The sequence below is a fragment of the Heterodontus francisci genome, chromosome 24, assembly GCF_036365525.1.
Source record: "Heterodontus francisci isolate sHetFra1 chromosome 24, sHetFra1.hap1, whole genome shotgun sequence".
Taxonomy (NCBI): Eukaryota; Metazoa; Chordata; class Chondrichthyes; order Heterodontiformes; family Heterodontidae; genus Heterodontus; species Heterodontus francisci.
This window is the reverse complement of record NC_090394.1, coordinates 26,855,655-26,876,615: the sequence shown is the minus strand read 5'-3', so window position 1 is coordinate 26,876,615 and position 20,961 is coordinate 26,855,655. Positions and strand designations below refer to the sequence as shown.

The 20,961-nt window shown below is 43.7% G+C and overlaps 1 protein-coding gene across 1 annotated transcript; it reads left to right on the top strand.

The window, feature by feature from the left end:
* Positions 1-503: 503 nt before the first annotated feature.
* On the top strand, positions 504-15,412 carry LOC137383660 (mesothelin-like protein). The gene is made up of 11 exons (XM_068056816.1): positions 504-539; positions 1,551-1,665; positions 2,256-2,287; positions 2,684-2,753; positions 4,558-4,739; positions 5,331-5,477; positions 10,314-10,447; positions 10,728-10,861; positions 11,075-11,169; positions 13,156-13,342; positions 14,133-15,412. Exons 2-11 carry the CDS (start codon positions 1,599-1,601, stop codon positions 14,219-14,221), a joined length of 1,137 nt encoding a protein of 378 aa, XP_067912917.1. The 5' UTR covers positions 504-539; positions 1,551-1,598; the 3' UTR covers positions 14,222-15,412.
* The last annotated feature ends 5,549 nt before the right edge of the window (positions 15,413-20,961 follow it).

Genomic DNA, 20,961 nt, shown 5'->3' with positions numbered 1-20,961 from the left:
GGTGGGAGGAGATACATGTAGAGCATAATTGCCGGCATAGACTAGCTGGTCCAAATGGACCGTTTTTGAGCTGTAGACTCGATGTAACTCAATGTAATAAAAGCAAGGTCGATCACTTGAGGCAATGAAGCGAGTGTTTTCAGAAGTGTTCTTGCTTACCTGGTAGAAGGTCAGCTGCGTGAACATGACACCTGGCATAGTACATGTTAGTTGTCATAGGAACTAAAGAGGAGAGCAGTAACAAATGAAAGAGTGACGACAGAGAATAGAATGTGCAGAATGTTTGTTTACGTTCTTTCTATAAAATTATTAGACGTGTTATACTTTGGACACTAAATACACCCACGAGCCTCAGAGCATGACCCAGCCCTTTAGATGTCAGTATGAGAATCATTGATGTACTTGAGGACTTTAAGCGTGTCGTTTACGTTAGTAAAAACGTCGGAGCCGGACCTGGACTTTTGTATAAAGAGCGACAGTTTCGAGTTCTCAGTAAACTGTTCACCCTTCCGTTACACAGCATTCACACAAGACAGGAGGTAAGCGTTCAAAATTTGATTTAGTCTTTATCTATTTAACATTAACAATTTTGAATTCGAACGATAAATACGGAATTCACTTTGGGAAATGGTTACAAATTAATTGGGTAAATTTCACCTCACATTGATTCCATCGGTGCAGTGTTATTTAAATTTCAGGCTGACTTTGAGAAGATTTGTGGTCTCTGACAGCACAGGCTGGTAGCGAATTTTCAGCACGCCAAATTAAATTTTTCCGCTGACTTGGACAATATTGCCAAGATTTTTAATTTCAAGCCAAGTAAAAGCGACAGTGAGATTGAGAAACGAGTCTCCATAAAGAGTTTGAATGATTAGTCTGTGAACTTCAGTGCAAGTTCGGCCGCAGTGCAAAATCAGCTTCGATTCACTGGGTGCCTGTTTGGTCATGACATGTAGACCAACTTCAACCCCCTGAAACTTTTCACAGAATCAAGAGTTTTCCGCCTTTTACTGCTACAAGTTCAATCGAAAATGTTATTTTAAGATGCTCCAGATGTTGACTGCCCTACCGTGCGGTTCCAGTAATTAAAAAAAAAATTGTTCTGTCATATTTGCAGTCGAACTGTCAACTGTCTTGGATCCCTCCTAATGAAAGGCCACCTGAAATAACTGGTTCAGTTCGCATCAAATGAATCTGACCTAGTGAGTGTTAAAACCTCTGGGGGTGGGGGGACGGGGAAGATAGAAGCAATAGATCACATTGATTGTCAGCTTAGAAACGGATCTTTGTGTAAGAAAATTCTTCAATAAAGGTAGCAGAACGTTAAATGAGAGACTGGACCAACAAAGCTGGAGGTGTGTGAGAGCTCAGGATTGACAGCACTTTTTCTCAGCACAGTCACAATATGAAGAAACAGAAACAGAAAATGCTGCAAACACTCAGCTGGGGTTCACCAGCTTCTCAGTAATGCTTCCTTGGTCTGTGAAAGCCAGGGACATTGTATTTCACTCGTCTTCATGACAATCATGACCCATGTGTCCTTTTTACAGGAAAGTCTAAGTTCTTTCTGGTTTGGAAAGTGTCACATTTGACCAGCAATGATGAAGAATACAGCTTTGCCCAATTGCACCTTTTCAATGAAGCTCATGACAGTCATCGTCATTGGTAGGTCAAACCTTTTAGTTGTTGTTCAACTCTGGAAACTATGGGTAGCCTAATGCAGATTGCAACTGTGTGAAGTCAGTAAAATAAAAGCCTTTGTAGACTGCACTTGTAGTACTGGCTTTGATACCTCCAATATCTTGAATATATTGAAGAGTTCACTGGTCCAAGATCCTTTAACTTGTGTCTGTTACAAAAAAATTGGCAGGAAGAATGTACTAAATGTAAAGTATGCTTCCCAATTTCTTGCACTTGAGATTGCTGAAGCATTTATGTGGCTTCGTATTGGCTTCAAGTGATTCACTGAGTATTGCAACAGCACAGCACCGTGTAATACCAAGTATTTATGTTGTTAAATAACTCTTCTTTAGTGGAGAATGGTCCAGACAGGGACCTTCCCCATAATCGGTGGTGCTCAATGTTCAAAGGCCAATGTGCTGGGTTAGAGGATCTGAATTAGTGCCTTTTCCTCCATGACGTGTCAAGTTATGAGCTATGAGACACTGTACTGAGATCTGAAGTGTGTATATTTTGATTAATAAATGATTTGTGGGACTTGCTTTTAAACAGATCATTCTGATATTTTCTTTTAGGTTTCTTTCTGACCATTTTGAATGCTCAGCTGGTAAGAGAAATTAGACATCTTCCCATGCACGTCTTGTTCAATTATTGTAAATATAATTCAGTGATAAATTAGAAAATTGATCGTATTCTCAAGTTCAGTCTGATTAAACTTATTGTACAATAATTAATGGGAAATTTGATAAGTGCAGCACAGGGCAGTGAGAGACATGAGAAATTGACCTCTGTCCTGGTATATGAATAATGATGTAGTGTTTATAAAAACAGCAGAAAACATCAAATAATATCAAAGACATTTCATGTCATGTGTTCACTGGCTGTGTGTAACTTAGTCGCTAAGTATTTATGATCAGCTATATCTCTATTTCGTTAATTATTTGTTTAAACTGTATGATGTAAATAAATGTAAGAGTTAATATGTTTATTTTCCACTCTACAGGCTCTTGGTGACAGAAAGACACAAAGACTCAACCAGATGCTGTTGAAAAGAAGAGTAAGACGCGCCACTGGTAAGTAATGAGCGATGAAGAAAAGTATTTATTGATCTAGACCTCCATCTCTGTTACATTACCCGACTCCACCCTGCCTCAGCTCATTGGCTGCTGAAACCCTCATTCATACCTTTGTTATCTCTAGACTTGACTTTTGCAATGCACTCCTGGCCAGACTCCCATCTTTCACCCTCCATGAACTTATGCTCATTCAAAACCTGCTGCCCATATCTGCATTTGCACCAAGTCCCATTCACCCATCAACCCTGTGCTACATTCAGTCTGGTTTGAGCATTGCCTCAATTTTTAAACTCTTCTTTATTTTCAAATCTCTCCATAGCCTTGCCCCTCCCTATCTCTATAGCCTTCTCCAGTCCTACAATCCTTTGAGTTATCTGTGTTTCTCCAATTCTGACCTCTTGAGCATCCCCAGTTTTAATCCCTCCACCATTGGTGGCCATGTCTTCAGCTACCAAGGCCTTAAGCTCTGGAATTCCCTCACTAAACTTCTTTGTCTCTCCAAATCTCTTTCCTCCTGATAAGACAGTATGTACCTCTCTGACCAAGCTTTTGGTCATCTGCCCTGATATCATCTTATGTGGTATGGCATCAGATTCTGTTTGCTAACTCTCCTGTGAACCCTCTTGGAACATTTCCTACGGTAAAGGCTCTATATAAATGCAAGTTATTGGTGTTGTTATAGAGCAGACTGGATGTGCAAATCAGGGTCCTCCAACTGCATGAAGGTCATGAACATCTCTGGAGCTGTTCAAGAGACTTTAACTCTGGGCTACAAGATTGCTTCTCCACATTTCTGTGTCTCCCCAAGTTGAAGCGCTGAATAAGAGCTAGGCAGCTCAACAAAACAGGCAGTGTTACATTCTGCTGAGAGACTATAGCCCTTCGCTGAGTTATAGAAAAAGCCTTCATTCCACCTCCCTGCACTGTTTAAGACATCAACAGAACCCTGTGTTCGCGAAAAATATGTTTGTCAATTTTGTTCCTCAGGGAACACAGAAAAGTTAGATGAGTTGTGTATCCTTTGAAGGTAGAATAGTTCCAATGGAGTAAAATAATCCCATTGTGTCTATTTTTTGTGATATTTAATATCAATATGAAAATACAACAGAATTATATGATGTGAGTAAATTCAGTTCCTTTTGGAGGTTTGGAAAAGTTGAGTACCATTCATACCTATTCTTCCTGTAATTGATCTTCAACTAAATTATCCATTTTATTCCTTGTATGTCATTTTAATCAATAAAAACTGCCCGACTATCATTTTCATTGATTTCTACCAAATTTACATCAAGAGAATGGGAGAAACCCAGTGGAAGTCCCAGGCAACTCTCCCTATAACACAATTAAGATAGGGAGATATTCCTACAATACTGAATATTTTTATTTCTTTCCTATAAGTACTTTAAGAGTGGATTATATCAGTTTCTTCAATTCACTCCTAGTAGGTGAAGGTTGATACAATTTATAAGATTTACTGAGGTCTACATTTAGAGAGACCTAATCACTAACATGCTGATCACAGAATAATGATACATGGACTCTGAATGGAATTGGTGTGATAGTCGAATGGCCTTTTATCACTCAGGATTCCTTGTGTTCTTATGTTCTGAACAAAGTGCTGCTTAGTAGGCGAACACTGTAGCATTTTTGTGTTCCATGTAAAAATAACTCAGTATCAGAGTGCTCCATTTCCAGCAGAGGTCAGATGTGCTTTGTATGCTACATCGATTTCTTTCTACATTCTTTGGAAAATTGACATCTGCACGATTTTTCACACAATTAACATGTTTTGTGTTCATAGATTGTACTTCGGGCTTCATAACAGGAGAAATGACCAGCAATTCATTGCTGCTTGCAAATTATCCTGCTACACAGTTAGATGCTTGTTTGAACAATAGTGTGCTGGTGGCGAACCTCACTGAACTGGGACTTATAGCCTTTAGCAGCGATCAGCTTCTTATTCTAAAAAGGAAACTGGGAGAGGTAAGGCTGATTTGAAAATAAGCTTTTCCTGCTGAATACGTCCTAAGCAACCCACCACCAGCAGCCATCCATGTATTACTGGCAGCTCATTTTGAAAAGGCTAATGATCAGTGGATTCCAAATAAAAACTGTCTTTAAAATCCTGGTGCACCTTAAATAACATTAGATTGTGTTGTGTTAATTGCTCCATTCAGTTACACAACAAAGATGCGCTTTTTCCCCCTCTCGGTAGTAAGGTGAGTGGCTCGCTTTTGGGTGACTTTAACGTGTCAGATTCCCAAGCATGAGATGCTCCAGAAATAACCAATAAGAAGCAATGAAGGGTTTGAATACAGTGAATGGAGAAGACAAGGGGTTGGCAATATAAAGTTATCACTGAGAGTGACCCCACTTCTGCAAGGTCCATTTGCTGGTGTGCAGAATTGAAAAGTTCCACTGTTAAATTCTCTTGCCGATATAACAAAAGAAAGAGAAATCTCACTACACAGTCATATAAGAGAACCAAGGTGTGCAGGAAATTGTTGAAAATGTAGTTTTTGGAATTTGTGCACTTTAATCTGACTGAATATACATTTTTGATATTTCGGGCAGTTTTACACAAATGGACTTCCAGAAGAACGGATTAAACAGTTGGGATTCATTATTACTGTGTACGACCCAGAGGAGCTCAGCACATTGAACATAACAAATGCGGATACCCTTGCACTTGTTCTACAGAATAGCCCAAATATTGAAACGGTATGGATTAGCAGCAGGCTTCTGGCCTCTTTTAAAGAGCATGTGTTTCTACCCTCTCTTTAAATGTTGTTTGTGTTGGATGATGACAAGGTTTTGGAATAAGATTGCTTCCAGTGACTAGGTAAAGTATTCTCCATCAGATAACCTAAGTATTTTCTTTGAGGAGGAAGGAACCTCCCGTCTCCGATTGATGATTCCTGTTCCCCAAGAAATCATCCTTGATGGCCATTCACAACAAGATTGCTAAATAAAGGGGCACTGGGGAAGGGAAGATTTTTAATTAGAATCAAATCCATCAAAAACCTGACTCTGACAAAACTTATTTTGATGTTAGTTACAACAGTGTGCTGGAAATACACTTGCACAACTATCAATATCTGAAGGAATTTGTGTTAGGTTATGGTTCTTCATTATTTTCTGTTTCAATTTCAGATGAAATCATAGAATGGTTACAGCACAGAATGAGGCCAGTTGGGCCATCGTGTCTGTGCTGGTTCTCTGCAAGAGCAGCTCAGCTAGTCCCACTCCCCTGCCTTTTCCCTATAGCCCTACAAATTATTTCTGTTCAGTCAGTGCATTCCAGATCCTAATTACTTGCTGTTTAAAAAGGTTTTTCCTCATGTCACCTTTGGTTCTTTTTCTCGGTGTCCTCTGGTTCTTGATCCTTCCAACAATGGGAACAGTTTCGTCCTACTTACTCTACCCAGAACCCTCATGATTTTGAACACTCCTAACAAAACACCTCTCAACCTTCTCTTCTTTAAGAACAGCCTCAGCTTCTCCATTCTATTCATGTAACTGAAGTCCCTCATCCCTAGAACCATTCTCATAAATCTTTTGTGCACCCTCTCTAATGTCTTCAAAAACATCCTTCCTAAAGTGTGGTGCCCAGAATTGAACACAATACTCCTGTTGATGCTGAACCAGTGTGTTATGCAGGTTCACCATAACTTCCTTGCTTTTGTACTGAATTTTACCAGCCCATTGGAGCCGGTCTGTGAAGCGAGAGTAGTGGTAAAATTGAGGCGCAAGGTGTCGGGTGGTGGGGGGTGAATTCTGACGTCTTCACTTTGTGATTGGATATTACAAAAGGTAGCTGGGCTGGTGGGAGGAGGTTGCGTTGGAACACGGTAGGAAGGTAATTAAGCTTCTTAAACGGGCAATTAATAGTGATTTTACCAGGTTTTTCTAATTTTTCGATGGGCGCATGGGAACAATGGGGCTTCAGAGCCTCGACAGCTATAACGAGGTCGAGCTTAGTGGGATGTTAGTGTTGGCTGCAGGTGGCAGCCATTGCTAGTGGTAGCAAGGCTTGGCAGGCAGAGTAGAACTGAGTGGGCAGTGGAAGTAGCAATCAGGAGAAGGGGCAAACTTGTCGAGCACAGCGAGGGCATTCTGCTTGTGTGCCCTTTCGGACTTGGCACCTCCATGTAAGGAGCAAGGGGGAAAGTGGTGGGAGGTCCTGAGATCTGAGTGTGGCTATTTACCATGGGCCTCATTCACTCAGGCTTTGAGGCCTCCAGTGAGGAGGAGCATCAGAGAGGGAGAGAGCTGCAGCCACAGGCAGCGGGGCAGCAGCAACCTGAGGGGCACCAGGAGCAATAGCCTGAAAGGGGGCAGGGAGGAGGAGAGTGGAGAGAGACACATAACAAGCCTCTTGCGCGCAGACAACAATATGTCCCAGAGAGAGTCTACTGCCATAGGCTCAACTTCCTACAAATGTCGGAGCAGCAGTGTCGCTGAAGACTGCACCTCTCCAGTGTGATTGTTACCAAGATATGTGCCATGATTGTGGATGAGCTGAGCCCTAAGGGGAAGGGTGACCACCAAATGCCTATCGCATTAAAGGTCACCGTGGCGCTGAATTTCGATGCCTCAGGATCATTCCAGGGATCTTCTGGGGATACCTGTGGGATCTCCAAGTCTGTGGCTCATCATTGAATCAAGATGGTCACCAATGCCATGTCCATGAGGGCCAGAGAGTACGTGCACTTTTGCACCAACCCAGACAGTCAGGCTGAGAGAGCAACAGGGTTCAGGTCGTAATAGGATTCCCCCAGCTACAGGGTGTGATTGACTGCACACATGTGGCCATCAAGGCTCCCACAGACCAGGCAGCAACCTTCATCAACAGAAGGGCATCTACTTGCTCAATGTGCAACTGGTTTGAGACCACCATGGAAGCAAATGGATCCTTCAGGTTCCTGGGAAGCTGCCACATTGCCTACATATTAAGGCAGTCCCAAGTGCCTGACCTTTTCAGGCACCCCACACGACTTCAAGGATAGATACTGGGTGACAAGGGCTCCCCACTGAAGAGATAGCTACTGATTCCTGTGAAGAACCCAAGCACAGATACAGAGGAAAGATATAATACCCACCACAGGACAACTCAAGCAACCATTGAGCAGGCCATAGGGCTTCTGAAGATGAGGTTCAGATGCCTGGACAGATCTGGTCGAGCCCTTCAACACACCCCAGCAAGAGTCTCGCATATTGTGGTGGTGGTCAGCACACCTGGCGCGACAGAGAGGAGAAGCTTTGAGCAATGAGGATTTCCTGGAGCGCAATATCTCCTCCGAGGATGAGGATATGGAGGGGATGGTGACAAGGCACAACAGGATGAAGACCCCGAAGGACAGCAGACAAGGCGCGATGACAGACATGCAAGGGAGGCGAGCAGCACTAATACAGGCATGTTTCAAATCAGCCCTTCTTACACACACAGTTAATCCAATAAAATCCACTGCACAGTGGCGCAGTGGTTAGCACCGCAGCCTCACAGCTCCAGTGACCCGGGTTCAATTCTGGGTACTACCTGTGTGGAGTTTGCAAGTTCTCCCTGTGTCTGCATGGGTTTCCTCCGGGTGCTCCGGTTTCCTCCCACATGCCAAAGACTTGCAGGTTGATAGGTAAATTGGCCATTAGCAATTGCTCCTAGTGTAGGTAAGTGGTAGGGAAATATAGGGACAGGTGGGGATGTGGTAGGAATATGGGATTAGTGTAGCATTAGTATAAATGGGTGGTTGATGGTCGGCACAGACTCGGTGGGCCGAAGGGCCTGTTTCAGTGCTGTATCTCAAAAACTAAAAAAAAAACAAAAAAACTTCCACCTTCCGCAGGCCTATTCGTGATAGCCTTGCCTGCCTCTATTCCACCCAGCTCCAGTGTCTCTTCCTCCATGGGATTGAGGATAGCCATGTAGGTCATGCCGCCTCCGGTTCTTGACTTTTCCCATGCATTGTGAGCTCTCTTCTCCTGCAGGCACATACATTCCCACTATTAGTCATCCATCAAAGAGAAGCACGACTCCTATGTTGGTGGCAGTCTGACTGTCTAACGTGATACCACATACCAGCCTCCTGCATGTGGCCTATCGGCACTGACTGTGCAGGAGTCACTTCTGCCTGACCAGTGTCCTGCATACAGAGACTGACATGCATCTGACAGCTAATGCTAATGCCTGGGCATTTCCACTGACAGGGTGGTCATCCCCTTCTCCTATCTCTTATACACCTTCAGTAACATTTAAGGTTTATGTGCTGCACTCACTTTGCCACAATGCATCAGGTCATTGACCTGTTTTCAGCACTACAGCCAGGTAAAGGGGACAACTCCACAGCTGCTGATCTCCTCTGCAACCTCCATCCAGGCCTACTTTGCCTGCCGCGCTGGTCTCCTCCTTTCGTGCTGGGGGAGCAGGACTTTCCTCTGTTCCCTTATAGCCTGGAGGAGTGCCCCAGGGAGGCATCGCTGAATTTTGGAGCGGCCCTTGATCGAGCTCTCGCCATGCCCTCCATTTGCACTGCTGCCTGGGCTCTCTCACTGCTCTCTCTGGGGCTGCTGGCTAGTTTTTAAAGATGGCACCGACATTTGACACTCCACTTTTCTTCGCCCATGCCATCTCACTGGACACCTTCCATGCCTGCTGGCCGTTAATTGGCTGGCCCTGACAATGTTACACATGAAACTCTGCTCCTGCCCACCCACATGGCCATGCAACCCGCTTTCAGCCCTGGTGTTGGGAGCTGCTTCCTTCTTCACTAAAGATTTGGCCCAATACCTCTATTTCTAAAGCTCAGGATCCCATATGCCTTAATAACCATTTTCTCAACCTGCCTTGCCACCTTCAATGATTTGTGCACATATACCCCCCAGGTCCCTCTGCTCCTGCACCCTCTTTACAATTGTATCCTTTATTTTATATTGCCTCTCCTTGTTCTTCCTACCAACGTGTATCATTTCACACTTCTCTGCATTAAATTTAATCTGCCACATGTCCGCCTATTCCACCAACCTGTCTCTTGAAGTCTATCATTATCCTCTTCACAGTTCACAATACTTCCAAGGTTTTTGTGTCAAATGCAAATTTTGAAATTGTGCCCTGCACGCTCAAGTCTAGGCCATTAATATATATATATCAAGAAAAGTAGTGGTCTTAACATGGCCCCTGGGGAACCCCACTATATACTTTCCTCCAGTTTCGGTTTCCTATCACTTAGCCAACTTTGTTTTCATGCTGCCACTATCCCTTTTATTCCATTGGCATTAACTTTGCTGCAAGCCTGTTATGTGGCACTTTATCAAATGCCTTTTGGAAGTCCATATACGCCACGTCAACTGCATCACCCTCACCAACCCCCTCTATTACCTCATCAAAAAACTCAAGCAAGTTAGTTAAACACGATTTGCCCTTAAAAAATCTGTGCTGGCTTACCTTAATTAATCCACATTTGTCCAAGTGACTGTTAATTTTGCCCTGGGTTATCGTTTCTATATGCTTTTCCATCATCAAGAATTAATTAACTGAATTTTGACTGTCTCTTTTTATTTCAGACCAAAGCAATTGTTGAGAATTACCTGCAGAGATCTGGGCAACTAAATGCTGTTGCATTGGATGCGATTGGTGGTCCAATATTGTGTAGTCTGAGTGAAGAGAACCTTAGAACCATACTTCCCAGTGAACTAAAGTGAGTGTCAAATTCTCTGAGGCTGCTCTGCCAATGTATTCTTTCACTTAAATGTCTGACATTTCGGTTACCAGAGCAGTGACCTAACAAACCATTAAATATCCCGAGGATCACTTTGTGAACAGGGATTTCCTGTATAAATGAGGCAAAGTAAAATGATGACCCTGTCAGTGAACACAGAATACCACCCCCCACCACCAACCCCTCCCCCACCACCAACCCCAAAGTCCTGAAAGTGTTGATGTTAACCAAATGTAACGTCACAATCATTCTGTTGCAGGAAAGCCAAGCCACTTGATATTTCCACATGTACTCAGGCAAAGAAAGACATCATTTTTGGGATCGCTAAAGTTGCATTCCAGGATCAAGCCGGTGATCTCAGAACCTATCTTAATCTCCTCAAACCATATGTTGGTAAGTAATATTACAATCTGGTTTGATGACTATTTGAAAAATTATTTAAAGAACTTAATTTTCAGTCAATTGCAATCTTTACCTAAGGCAGCTTGTTATTAATATCAACTAAATTAAATCTTCATTTTAACTCTATATTTATATGGGATTTTATATATATATATATATATATATATCAATAATAAGTTGACAGTTCTTTCTATTCTCCTAAAGGTGGTGCACAAGCACCTGATTTACAGAGTTTAGCTGCTGGCAACATCAACATGGACTTCCAGACATTCAGTGGACTCAATCCAGTGGAAGTAGAGGTAGGTATCAATGGAAGATTGCAGCACCATTCAGTGTTTCATCATATTATACATGAACAAATCTTTAGATACAGCGCCTGAAAACAGTAATTAATTCAGTCCATGCCACAGATTAATTACCACAGACCACATCATTGCTGCACAACTGCAATATTTCTGGCATCTTCCCGACACTAGAAACTGTATCAGGAACAGCTGTAGCGAAAAGAAAGTAATAAGAAGTTTATTTATTTATTTTATTTAGAGATACAGCACTGAAACAGGCCCTACGGCCCACCGAGTCTGTGCCGCCCATCAACCACCCATTTACACTAATCCTATATCCCTACCTTCCCCAGAGGCAATTTATAATGGCCAATTTACCTATCAATCTGCAAGTGCATCATATTTAAAGCAGCTTTAAAGTCGGCCTATATAAACTTAGATTGCTTGCTTGTTTTTAAGAAAAGGATGCCATCATAGATATTCATTTCCATGTCCATAATGGAAATGAAATGGTGCAGGGCTGACAGCAGACAGCCGAGTCACTATTGCCTGATTGTGTTACTGCAGGACCAATTTTACCCCCGATAGCTGCATTTAAAGAGACACTTTATAGAACCACTCAGTTAGTGCTTCACAATTCTGGTAGATTTGAGGGAGTCATTATTAGGAGAGATAAGAAACTGAAAATGTTGAGGCACAGAACATGTTAATACTCAATATTAGTGAAATAGTGACATGTTGTCGAAGCTATTCGTCTTGCAATCATCAGGACAATTCACAAGAATAGCAATCTAAGGGAAAGCAACAACTTTATACTGTATGAGAAGAGCGTGCTGATTGGTTGGCAAGTGGATTCTGATTGGTAGAGGCGTTGCCATGGAGAATGCACCAGCTTTTGGTGACTGACAGTTTACTGCCAAGCTTTGTTTGAAATTTAAACCAGGCAGCTTGACTCTGATTGCTCAAGACATTGTCCTGATGAATGAACCAGCAAATGGCTGTCACTTATTTTGTCTCGCTGAAACAGGTGCAATGTGTGTACATGTTCTTTCTGTCTGCAAAGAACAGGGCCCTGTGTATTAATATTTCAATGCCAGTGTAATGATAGGCCGTACATCCCAAAGACTGGTGGATCAAACAAGATGTCCCTTCCGCTGTTTGCAACGGGCAAGGTATAGACCATACCCAACCAGCCCGTGATTGCAAAACTCAAAACACAGTGTTCAACATTAGATATGATTCCATGATTGGACAACACTTGCTAAATAATCCTCAATGTGCTCAGAATTATGCTGACAACCAATTTAAGATTGTCAGTAGGGCTTGCAATGTGGCACAATTGCGCATACTGGCAGCTACATATATTAATACAGAGGGCCCTGTTCTTTTCAGACAGAAAGAACATATACACACATTGCGCCTGTTTCAGCTAAACAAGATAAGTGACAGCCATTCGCTGGTTCATTTCTCAGGGCAATCAGAGTCAAGTTGCCTAGTTAACTGTTAGTCACCATAAACTGGTGCATTCTGCATGACAACACCTCTACCAATCAGAGTCCACTTACCAACCGATCAGCACTCTCTTCCCATACAGTATAATGTTGTTGTTTTCCCTTAGATTGGTATTCTTGTGAATTGTTCTGATGAGTGCAAGACGAAAAGCTACGACAACGTGTTGCTATTTTCAGCAATACTCAGGTTCTGTACTACCAAATGACTACTCAAGATTAGGTTGGATAGATAGATAAAGGAGATGGGATTGAAGGGATCTGGGAGCACAGGATGGGTAAACATGATTAGGACTATTTACTTGCTTGGATCATAAACACCAACACAAACAGGTTGGATTGAAAGGACTATTTCTATGTTGTATAGATAAGTATTTCTATGTATATTACTGGATCAATGGTGCCTTTCTGTTTCTGACATATGATTAAAGAACAACATGGAACCAAGAATGAGAAAATGTTGTTGTTACATTATGACTATTTTATGTTTCAGAAACTCACTGCTCAGAACATACGTGATCTACTTGGAATAAACCTTAATTCTCTGAAAGAAAATGAAAGCCATGAGTTAGTGCAGCATTGGGTTAACTCACACACAGAATCTGAGGTTAGGAGTCTGGGAATTGGACTCCAAGGAGGAATATCACCAGCTGGACTTGGGAACATTTTCTTTCAGGAATGTAAGTGGCATTTTACATCAGTTGTTCTCCACACTGACGAGGCATTGGGTAGTGTCTAGGATTGTTTGATACCATCATGGGAACAAAGTGGAAAAGTATTTTATTTGAAAGCTGTGCCACTGTTGAGGTTTATATGTGTATGCAGACATACAGACTCAGTGGCGGCACAGTGGCGCAGTGGTTAGCACCACAGCCTCACAGCTCCAGCGACCCGGGTTCAGTTCTGGATACTGCCTGTGTGGAGTTTGCAAGTTCTCCCTGTGACTGTGTGGGTTTCCGCTGGCTGCCCTGGTTTCCACCCACAGCCAAAGACTTGCAGGTTGATAAGTAAATTGGCCATTATAAATTGCCCCTGGTGTAGGTCGGAGAAGGATGTGGTAGGGAATATGGGGATTAATATAGGATTAGTATAAATGGGTGGTTGTTGGTCGGCACAGACTCGGTGGGCCGAAGGGCCTGTTTCAGTGCTGTATCTCTAAATTTAAATAAATAGAACTAACAGGGGTTAATCTACACAGTTCACAATCACTTCCATTCACACATTATCACATATAATGGTGTACAGAACCAGCTAACAACATAGGTTATGATACACAAATAGAAGAATTTAACAAAGTGAAGTGTAAAAGAAAACGACAGTCTGAAATTGATTGTGCAGCTCTTCAGTGTGCAGTGATATTTGTCAAAGATGCCGTTTTATACTAAAAACAATTCCATCTGGAGAAAGGTTAAATGACATGCTACAGGATCATTATTAACAAGGTTTTTTTAATTTCATTTTATTTTCCAGTGCCTGGTTCTGCTTCAGTCAACAGCTACAGTTTCCTGCTTTCCATCTGCATCGCTGTGATGAGCATCACATTGCAATACCTTTTATAAACTGAATTCCAGCCCATCTGTGCCTTCTGCCATGTAAATGGAAAGAATCAGGGTTTCCGGTATCAAGAATTAAATGATGGATATTAAAGATTTAACAAGCTCAGCACATGCAGAGTGAAATCTGCTTACAACAATCACTTTGGACTGACTTGAAGCCAGCTTTCTAGACATTGTGCTGATCAAGTGTAAAACATAATAATTTAGGGGCAACATTTGATTCTCACCAGAAGAATGACAATCCAACACAGTCAGTAAATCTTTTTGCTGTTTACCTAGTCTTAATTTTCATTTTGACAATGACTTTTGGAATGAAGATGTGAATAAAATTCCAACTTCCTTTTATAGGCACTGTTCCCAACTTGAGCTGTTTTTATAACAAGAGCATGGTATTGGGTGGTTTGATTTTGATGCAGCCACTGGCTGAGCAAAACCCACATTATGGGAGCTAAAAGCCAAAATGGGCTCGGGAGTAGAGAAATGAAGGGCATGAATTCTGTTCCCATTTTGGGCAAGAGCAGAACAGCAGTGCTCTGAAAAATCATGGGCTGAACTTACTGTCCTGTTCCCACTCCTAATCCACTGTTTGACACTTTCTTTGGAGCCTTCACATATGCAGAACTGATGCCTACCTTTTTCAAATGATAATCTTACTTATGCATATTGAGATCCTTCTCCAGTTTAAGACCCCAATTCAATTTTAAGGTGCCAATGGGTGGAGTGCGCACTGCCCACCCAATTCCTGGTCAAGTGAAAGGAGGTCACAGCACAATTTTGCACAACTTTGCTGATCTCAGTGCAACAGCAGTTATGCTACGACAGTTTGTCTCAGTGATCTGGGATAGAAAGTAGGAAAAAAATCGCAGTTAGGGTTCCTGCCTCTGATTGTTACCTAGTTACCAGACTGGCAAGTTCCCAATTGGATTTCAGCCTCACAGTGGGCTGTGATGGTTTTCTCAATCGAATAGTGTTATTGCTTCCTGAACCACATTGCAGCCTGAGTCGGCAAGAGTGAAGGGGAGATATTTGGGGAAAAACATATATTAAATTTTAAGAAGTCACATTGCTTGTATATTCTCTATGTTAAACTGTAGTCAGTGCCATTATCATTAGTATTTTATCATTTGCTGTTCCATCTTGCAGCATTCCAATGTATTTATTGCAATGGGTACATATTGATTTATTTTGTTCTGTTTGCCTTATTGTGTTGCAAATATTAATTATATTTTCAATAAAAATGCAATTGAGTGTACATGAGCTTGGTTAATTCTGTCACACACAAATATATGATCTGGAAATAGTCAACATTGAGGTCAGGAACCTAAGTTCTGTTCTCCAGCAATTAGTATGAAAAACAGGAATAATTCGCACAGAAACCAATTTCTTTCAGGCTGGAGATAGTGCTGACATTTCTTATTTAGGGGGTGATGGGCTTTCAAGTAGCAATTCTTCATACAACTGGCCACCAGAGGTCATTAATAGTCAACCACATTGGGATAGACTCAGAGGGCAAAGTTTTGGATTCGGGCATTTTTGGGTCCCGACTGTGACACATTTTTAAATGAGCTGGCCTATTAGTGGTCAGGGGGTGCATTGGAGACCCAATTAGGGGTGGCGGAGGCAGGGAGGAGGCAAGACAGAAATGAGGCGGGTTGGAGTTAAACAGTAAACTGCAGCCATTATTGTGGTTGTTGGTTTACAGGGAAGAAGGCAGAGGGAGAGGATCAGGGTGCCCACAGAAGGACTGGTACCCAAACCTGGGCAGACCCACAATTTAGCAATGCCTTTCTTGAGGCTCTCCTGGAGGTGGTGTCAACAAGACATGATTTATTTTCCAGTAAGCGGCAAGAGACAGCCAGCTAGTCAAACCAAACAATCTTGGCTGGAGGTAGCAGAGGAAGTAAATGGGCACAACATCATGAGGAGGACATGGATTCAGTGCCACAAACGCTTTAATCACCTTCTGCTGACTGGCAAGGTGAAAGCAGTGCTGCACCCAGATGACAGGATTCCAGGTCTGCAGTCACAAGCATATACATGGGTTGAACCGCCTGAGGGTGCATAGTCCTCCAGATCAGTAAAATCATGTGTACCCCGGAGCATCACTGTGCTGTGGGTAAAGCTGACCTCTCTAAGTGCAGGAAGTAACACTGGCCAGTGTCATCACATGTGTTGGTGCAGCTAAATGTATTGAGGGAGTGCACATTGGTCTTAACTTCTATACTACTGACCTTGCAGGAAAAAAGAGAGCACAACTCTACAGAAAGAGATTGGTCAGGTGGTGGAGTGCCAAATCTGGCCATACTGATGCCAATGGAGGAGGTGGCCCTTGACTTGGCCGGGGTGGCAACACATGATGGAGCTGGTGATGGCAAGAGTGGAGTCTGTCCATGACAGGTTGAAAAGATTTGAACATCTTCAGATGACGGGGATGGATCTCCCTCCTTCTCTCAATTCTGCAGAAGCAGATAATGAAAGAGGCAATTTAGAATAACCACCTTCTTATATCTCCCACAGGGTCATGTGTGGCAGGGAAGGCAATGCAACTGGAACAGCAGAGTTGGCATTGTTTGAAGGTGAGGAAGATGCGAGTGATGTTGCAATGTCACATCACCAATGCAGACACACTCACGTTGATAGGACCTCAAGCATGTGTAGAACGGGTGGCACAGGGTGAGCGGCACATCATGGAGGAGGTGAGGGAGGCAGAGGCAAAACTGTGGGCAGTCCCACTTGGAGGACGGAAGACAAACATAGCCATGCTCAGATGGACAGAGATGCCAAGCTTTGGCTCTCACAAAAAAGACATCTCTTCCTTGAGCAACAGCAGGAGATGTGTGCTCAAATGTCGGCAGTCCCTGACGCATTGCGGAGTCATGGGCAGAGAATGGAGGAGTCGGTCTCAGGCAAATGGGCGCATGAGCTCATCCATTGAGAGATTGGCTCATCGCTTGGAGGGCCATATGTGGCATTATGCTGAGTGGATCATTAAGCAGCACACAGACCGCCAGGCAATGAATGCCACTTTAAGTAGCATTGACCGGTCAGTGGCACTGATGGCGCAATGATGTGTAAAGTGGATGCCAGGATGCTGGGGCTGGTCGTCCATTTGGACATTCAGGTGATGAAGAGTGTGTGTGGGGGGAACCCCTCAAAGGCATCCTCATCATCTGACGCCCCCTTGGTGCCATCAATGCAGGAAGGCCCTGTGGCAATAGACGCACCTACATTGTGGCAGGTGGGGCAGCTTGTTGCGGTGCCCAGGACGATTACCACTGGTATCTCAGCCTCATCCACACACAAGTAAGCAGCCTGCGTCCATCTCAGACTCTTCCACAGGGGGAGCACTCCTTAGGAGTGGCCAAGATCAAAGACCTCTGTGTCAGTAATCTCACAGTTTGGCTCACTTGGGTGACACCTGTTACACTTTTGACACGCTACACTGATTCAATATTTTGCAATGAAGATAATTATGATAACACCCAGACTTATTTATTTTTATTTTTTATTTAGAGATACAGCACTGAAACAGGCCCTTCGGCCCACCGAGTCTGTGACGACCATCAACCACCCATTTATACTAATCCTACATTAATCCCATATTCCTACCACATCCCCACCTTCCCTCAATTCCCCTACCACCTACCTATACTAGGGGCAATTTATAACGGCACGGATTAGGAAAGCACAAGCCAGTTCAACAACCTTTTGGAGGAAAGGGAGATTGGAGACGGGGTGGTAGTTTGCAAGAACAGAGAAGTTGCGGGTAGGTTTTTTATGTCACTAAGATCAAGACTTGCTGTTAAGCTGACTCTGACTACTTCGAGTAGGTTTGGCATAGTGGGCAAAGCAGCAGAGGCAGCTAAACAGTTGGTCTCAATCTTCATGACAAAGAAGTTCATGAGATCCTCACTTGTGTGAGTCTCATGATTGATGGGTTAGAGGCAAGCAAATTGTGAAGTGGTGGAGAGATGCAAATGAGTGCGCTAGTTGGACAACTATTTTCCATGATGAGGAGCCCTCAGGAGAAACGTACCTGAATCAGAGAGGCCCAAACATCCCTTTCATCCTGATCATATCCTTGAGGCCTCAACCAGAGCTCTGCAACTTCTTGCAGGCTGGGTCACCCTCCTCCTCCTTCTCTTCCTCCTCTTCCTCGTCTTCCTCCTCTTCTGAGGAAGTGTGCCACTCCTCTGCTTCACCCTTATCAAGGTCCACACCTCTCTGGACGGCCATGTTGTAAAGAGCACAGCAGACCACTACAATCCGAGACACCCTTGAGGCCGTGTACTGGAGGGTGCAGTCCTGACCAGTCAAAACACCGGCACTGCATCGTGAGCAGTCCAATGGCTGCTCAGTGGAGGCCCTTGTGCTGAGATGGCAGTGGTTGTAGTGCCTCTATGGCTCCATTGAGGAGTGGTGTACAGATGCCAGTAGCCATCTCTTCAGTGGATAGTGTTGTCCTTTAGCAGCCTTCCATGTAGTCCTTCCAGTGGCATGAACAGCTGCAGCACCTGCGATTGCCTAAGGGTGATGGAGTCATGGCAGCTTCCCGGATACCATGTACAGACCTGGAGGAAATGCTTTTGATGGTTATACACCTGTTGAACCTCAAGAGAGTGGAATCCCTTCCTGTTCACGAATGCCCCTAGCTGCTCTGCTTGTGTCATGATGGCCACATGGGTACAGTTGACAACACCCTGCACCTGAAGGAGTCCAGCGATGGAGGCAAATCTTACAGCCCTCTGTGCCTGTGTGGCCCCATCGGTGGTGATCTCAAAGTAATCTGATGCCCTCTCAAACGGGGCACCTGTCTGCTCCCTTATGCTGAAATGGGCAGCTGACTGCAAGATGCCAGTGAGGTCAGCTGCCGCCCCTTGGAGGCAAAGAAGTTCAACGCCACGGTCACTTCGATGTCTAATGGCAGAGTGTGCCAACACGACTGGCGAGAATGGAGGTGTCCCTCCACCAGGGCACACAATTCTGCTACCATCTGTCTTGATAGACGCCTCCTTCGGTGACACTGATACTCTGTTAAATTCAGGAAGCTAATTCATTGTTGCTATACCCTATGTGAAGGATATCACCTTCATTCCATCCCAGCCCCTTGTCCGCCACCTCTGTGTGCCTCAGGGCCATTGGCCTGCACTTGCTATGTGAGTGGCCGCTCCTCATCGCTGCTCATCCCCAAATACGAGTAGCTCAGCCCCATCTCCACGTTTGACCTTCTTTGCCTCCAGAAGCAAGGTCATGACTGCCTGGACCCCCTGCTATGCCCCTGTATGGGTCATTGCCCCACAAGTGCTCCAGAGTTTCCTCTATGCTACCTTTGCAGACTCACGAGCCACTGTGTGCCTCTGCCTAAGTAGCTCTCTGAGCCATTCCGCTTTAACTCATTGATGCTGAATAGATCCAGTTCCGTGACTGGCTCCCCGCTGGGCTGCTGCCTCTTACTTGGGGTTGTGGCCATGACCCTTTGTGGTCCTAGTGCCTGAGAATAAAAGTCACTTAAAGCCATTTAATTGCCTCATTTCCATGCTCACGTGCTGAGCTGCCATGTTCAGGCAGCTTGCTGGCATCCAGGTCTCCAAGGCTCTTCAAAAATAGATGGGAGGCTGGACCATGAAGGACAGCCAGCATGCCACACCTATATCCGATTTTGTGCCCCGACCTCCTCCGGTCCTGCTTCCTCTGGGGATCAAAAATTCAGGCCAGAATCGTTGCAGTTCAGACGGTGTAGGGATGTTAAGTTCCCTTTCTTGAAGGTTATTGGCAAACCAACTGAGTTTTTAAAGTAATTTTTCCTGATGTTGGCTCACACGTTTTCATGTTTATTGAACTCAATTTTACCACTTCTTTGCACTCCTGAACCCTGGGTAACCATTTCAGCGCCATACCCTCTACACTACTATATGCTTTTATATGTGATCTTAGGATGAACATTGGGGAGGGTAATTCAATGTTCACTACAGATTGTGATAGGGATAAAATGAAAATAATTCCCTTCATGCTCCAGCAGTTCTTAGTGCCTGCCGAGATTCACAGGCCTTATAATAACATAAGAACATAAGAAATAGGAGCAGCAGTAGGCTATACGGCCCACTGAACCTGGCTGAACTTCTACATCAACTCTACTTTCCTGCCATATCTCTTGATTACCCTAGTGCCAAAAAATCTAAGAATCACAGTCCTAAATATACTCATTAACTGATATCCATAGTCCTCTGAGGTACAGAAGTCCAAAGATTCACAATCATCTGAGTGAAGAGATTTCTCCTCATCTCAGTCTTAAATGACTGACCCTTTATCTTGAGATTATGACCCTGAGATCTAGACTTTCCAGCCAGAGGAAACAGCCTTTTATCTTCTACTCTGTTAACCACTCTAAGAATGTTCTACATTTCAATGAGATTACCTCGCACTCTTCTAAACTTAAAGCGAGGCCCATTCTACTCAATCTCTCTTCATATTCAGCTATCTCATCCCAGGAATCAATCTAGTGAATCATTGTTGCACTTCCTGTAAGGCAAGCATATCATTGCTTAGGTAAGAACAAAACTTTACACAGTACTCCAGGTGTGATCGTACCAAAACCCTATATAATTGCAGCAAGACTTCCTTCCTCTTATACTCCAAATCCCTTGCAAGGCTAAAGTACCATTTGCCTTCTTAAGTGCTTTCTGTATCTTCATGTTAACTTTCTGTGATTCATGTACAAGGACCCCCAAATCCCTCTGCATACC

Coding starts and splice junctions, on each gene's coding strand:
- LOC137383660 (XM_068056816.1), top strand. CDS start 1,599: ATGATGAAGAATACAGCTTTGCCCAATTGCACCTTTTCAATGAAGCTC. Junction 2,754..4,557: donor AAGAGTAAGACGCGCCACTG/GTAAGTAATGAG, acceptor TTGTGTTCATAG/ATTGTACTTCGGGCTTCATA. Junction 10,448..10,727: donor ATACTTCCCAGTGAACTAAA/GTGAGTGTCAAA, acceptor ATTCTGTTGCAG/GAAAGCCAAGCCACTTGATA.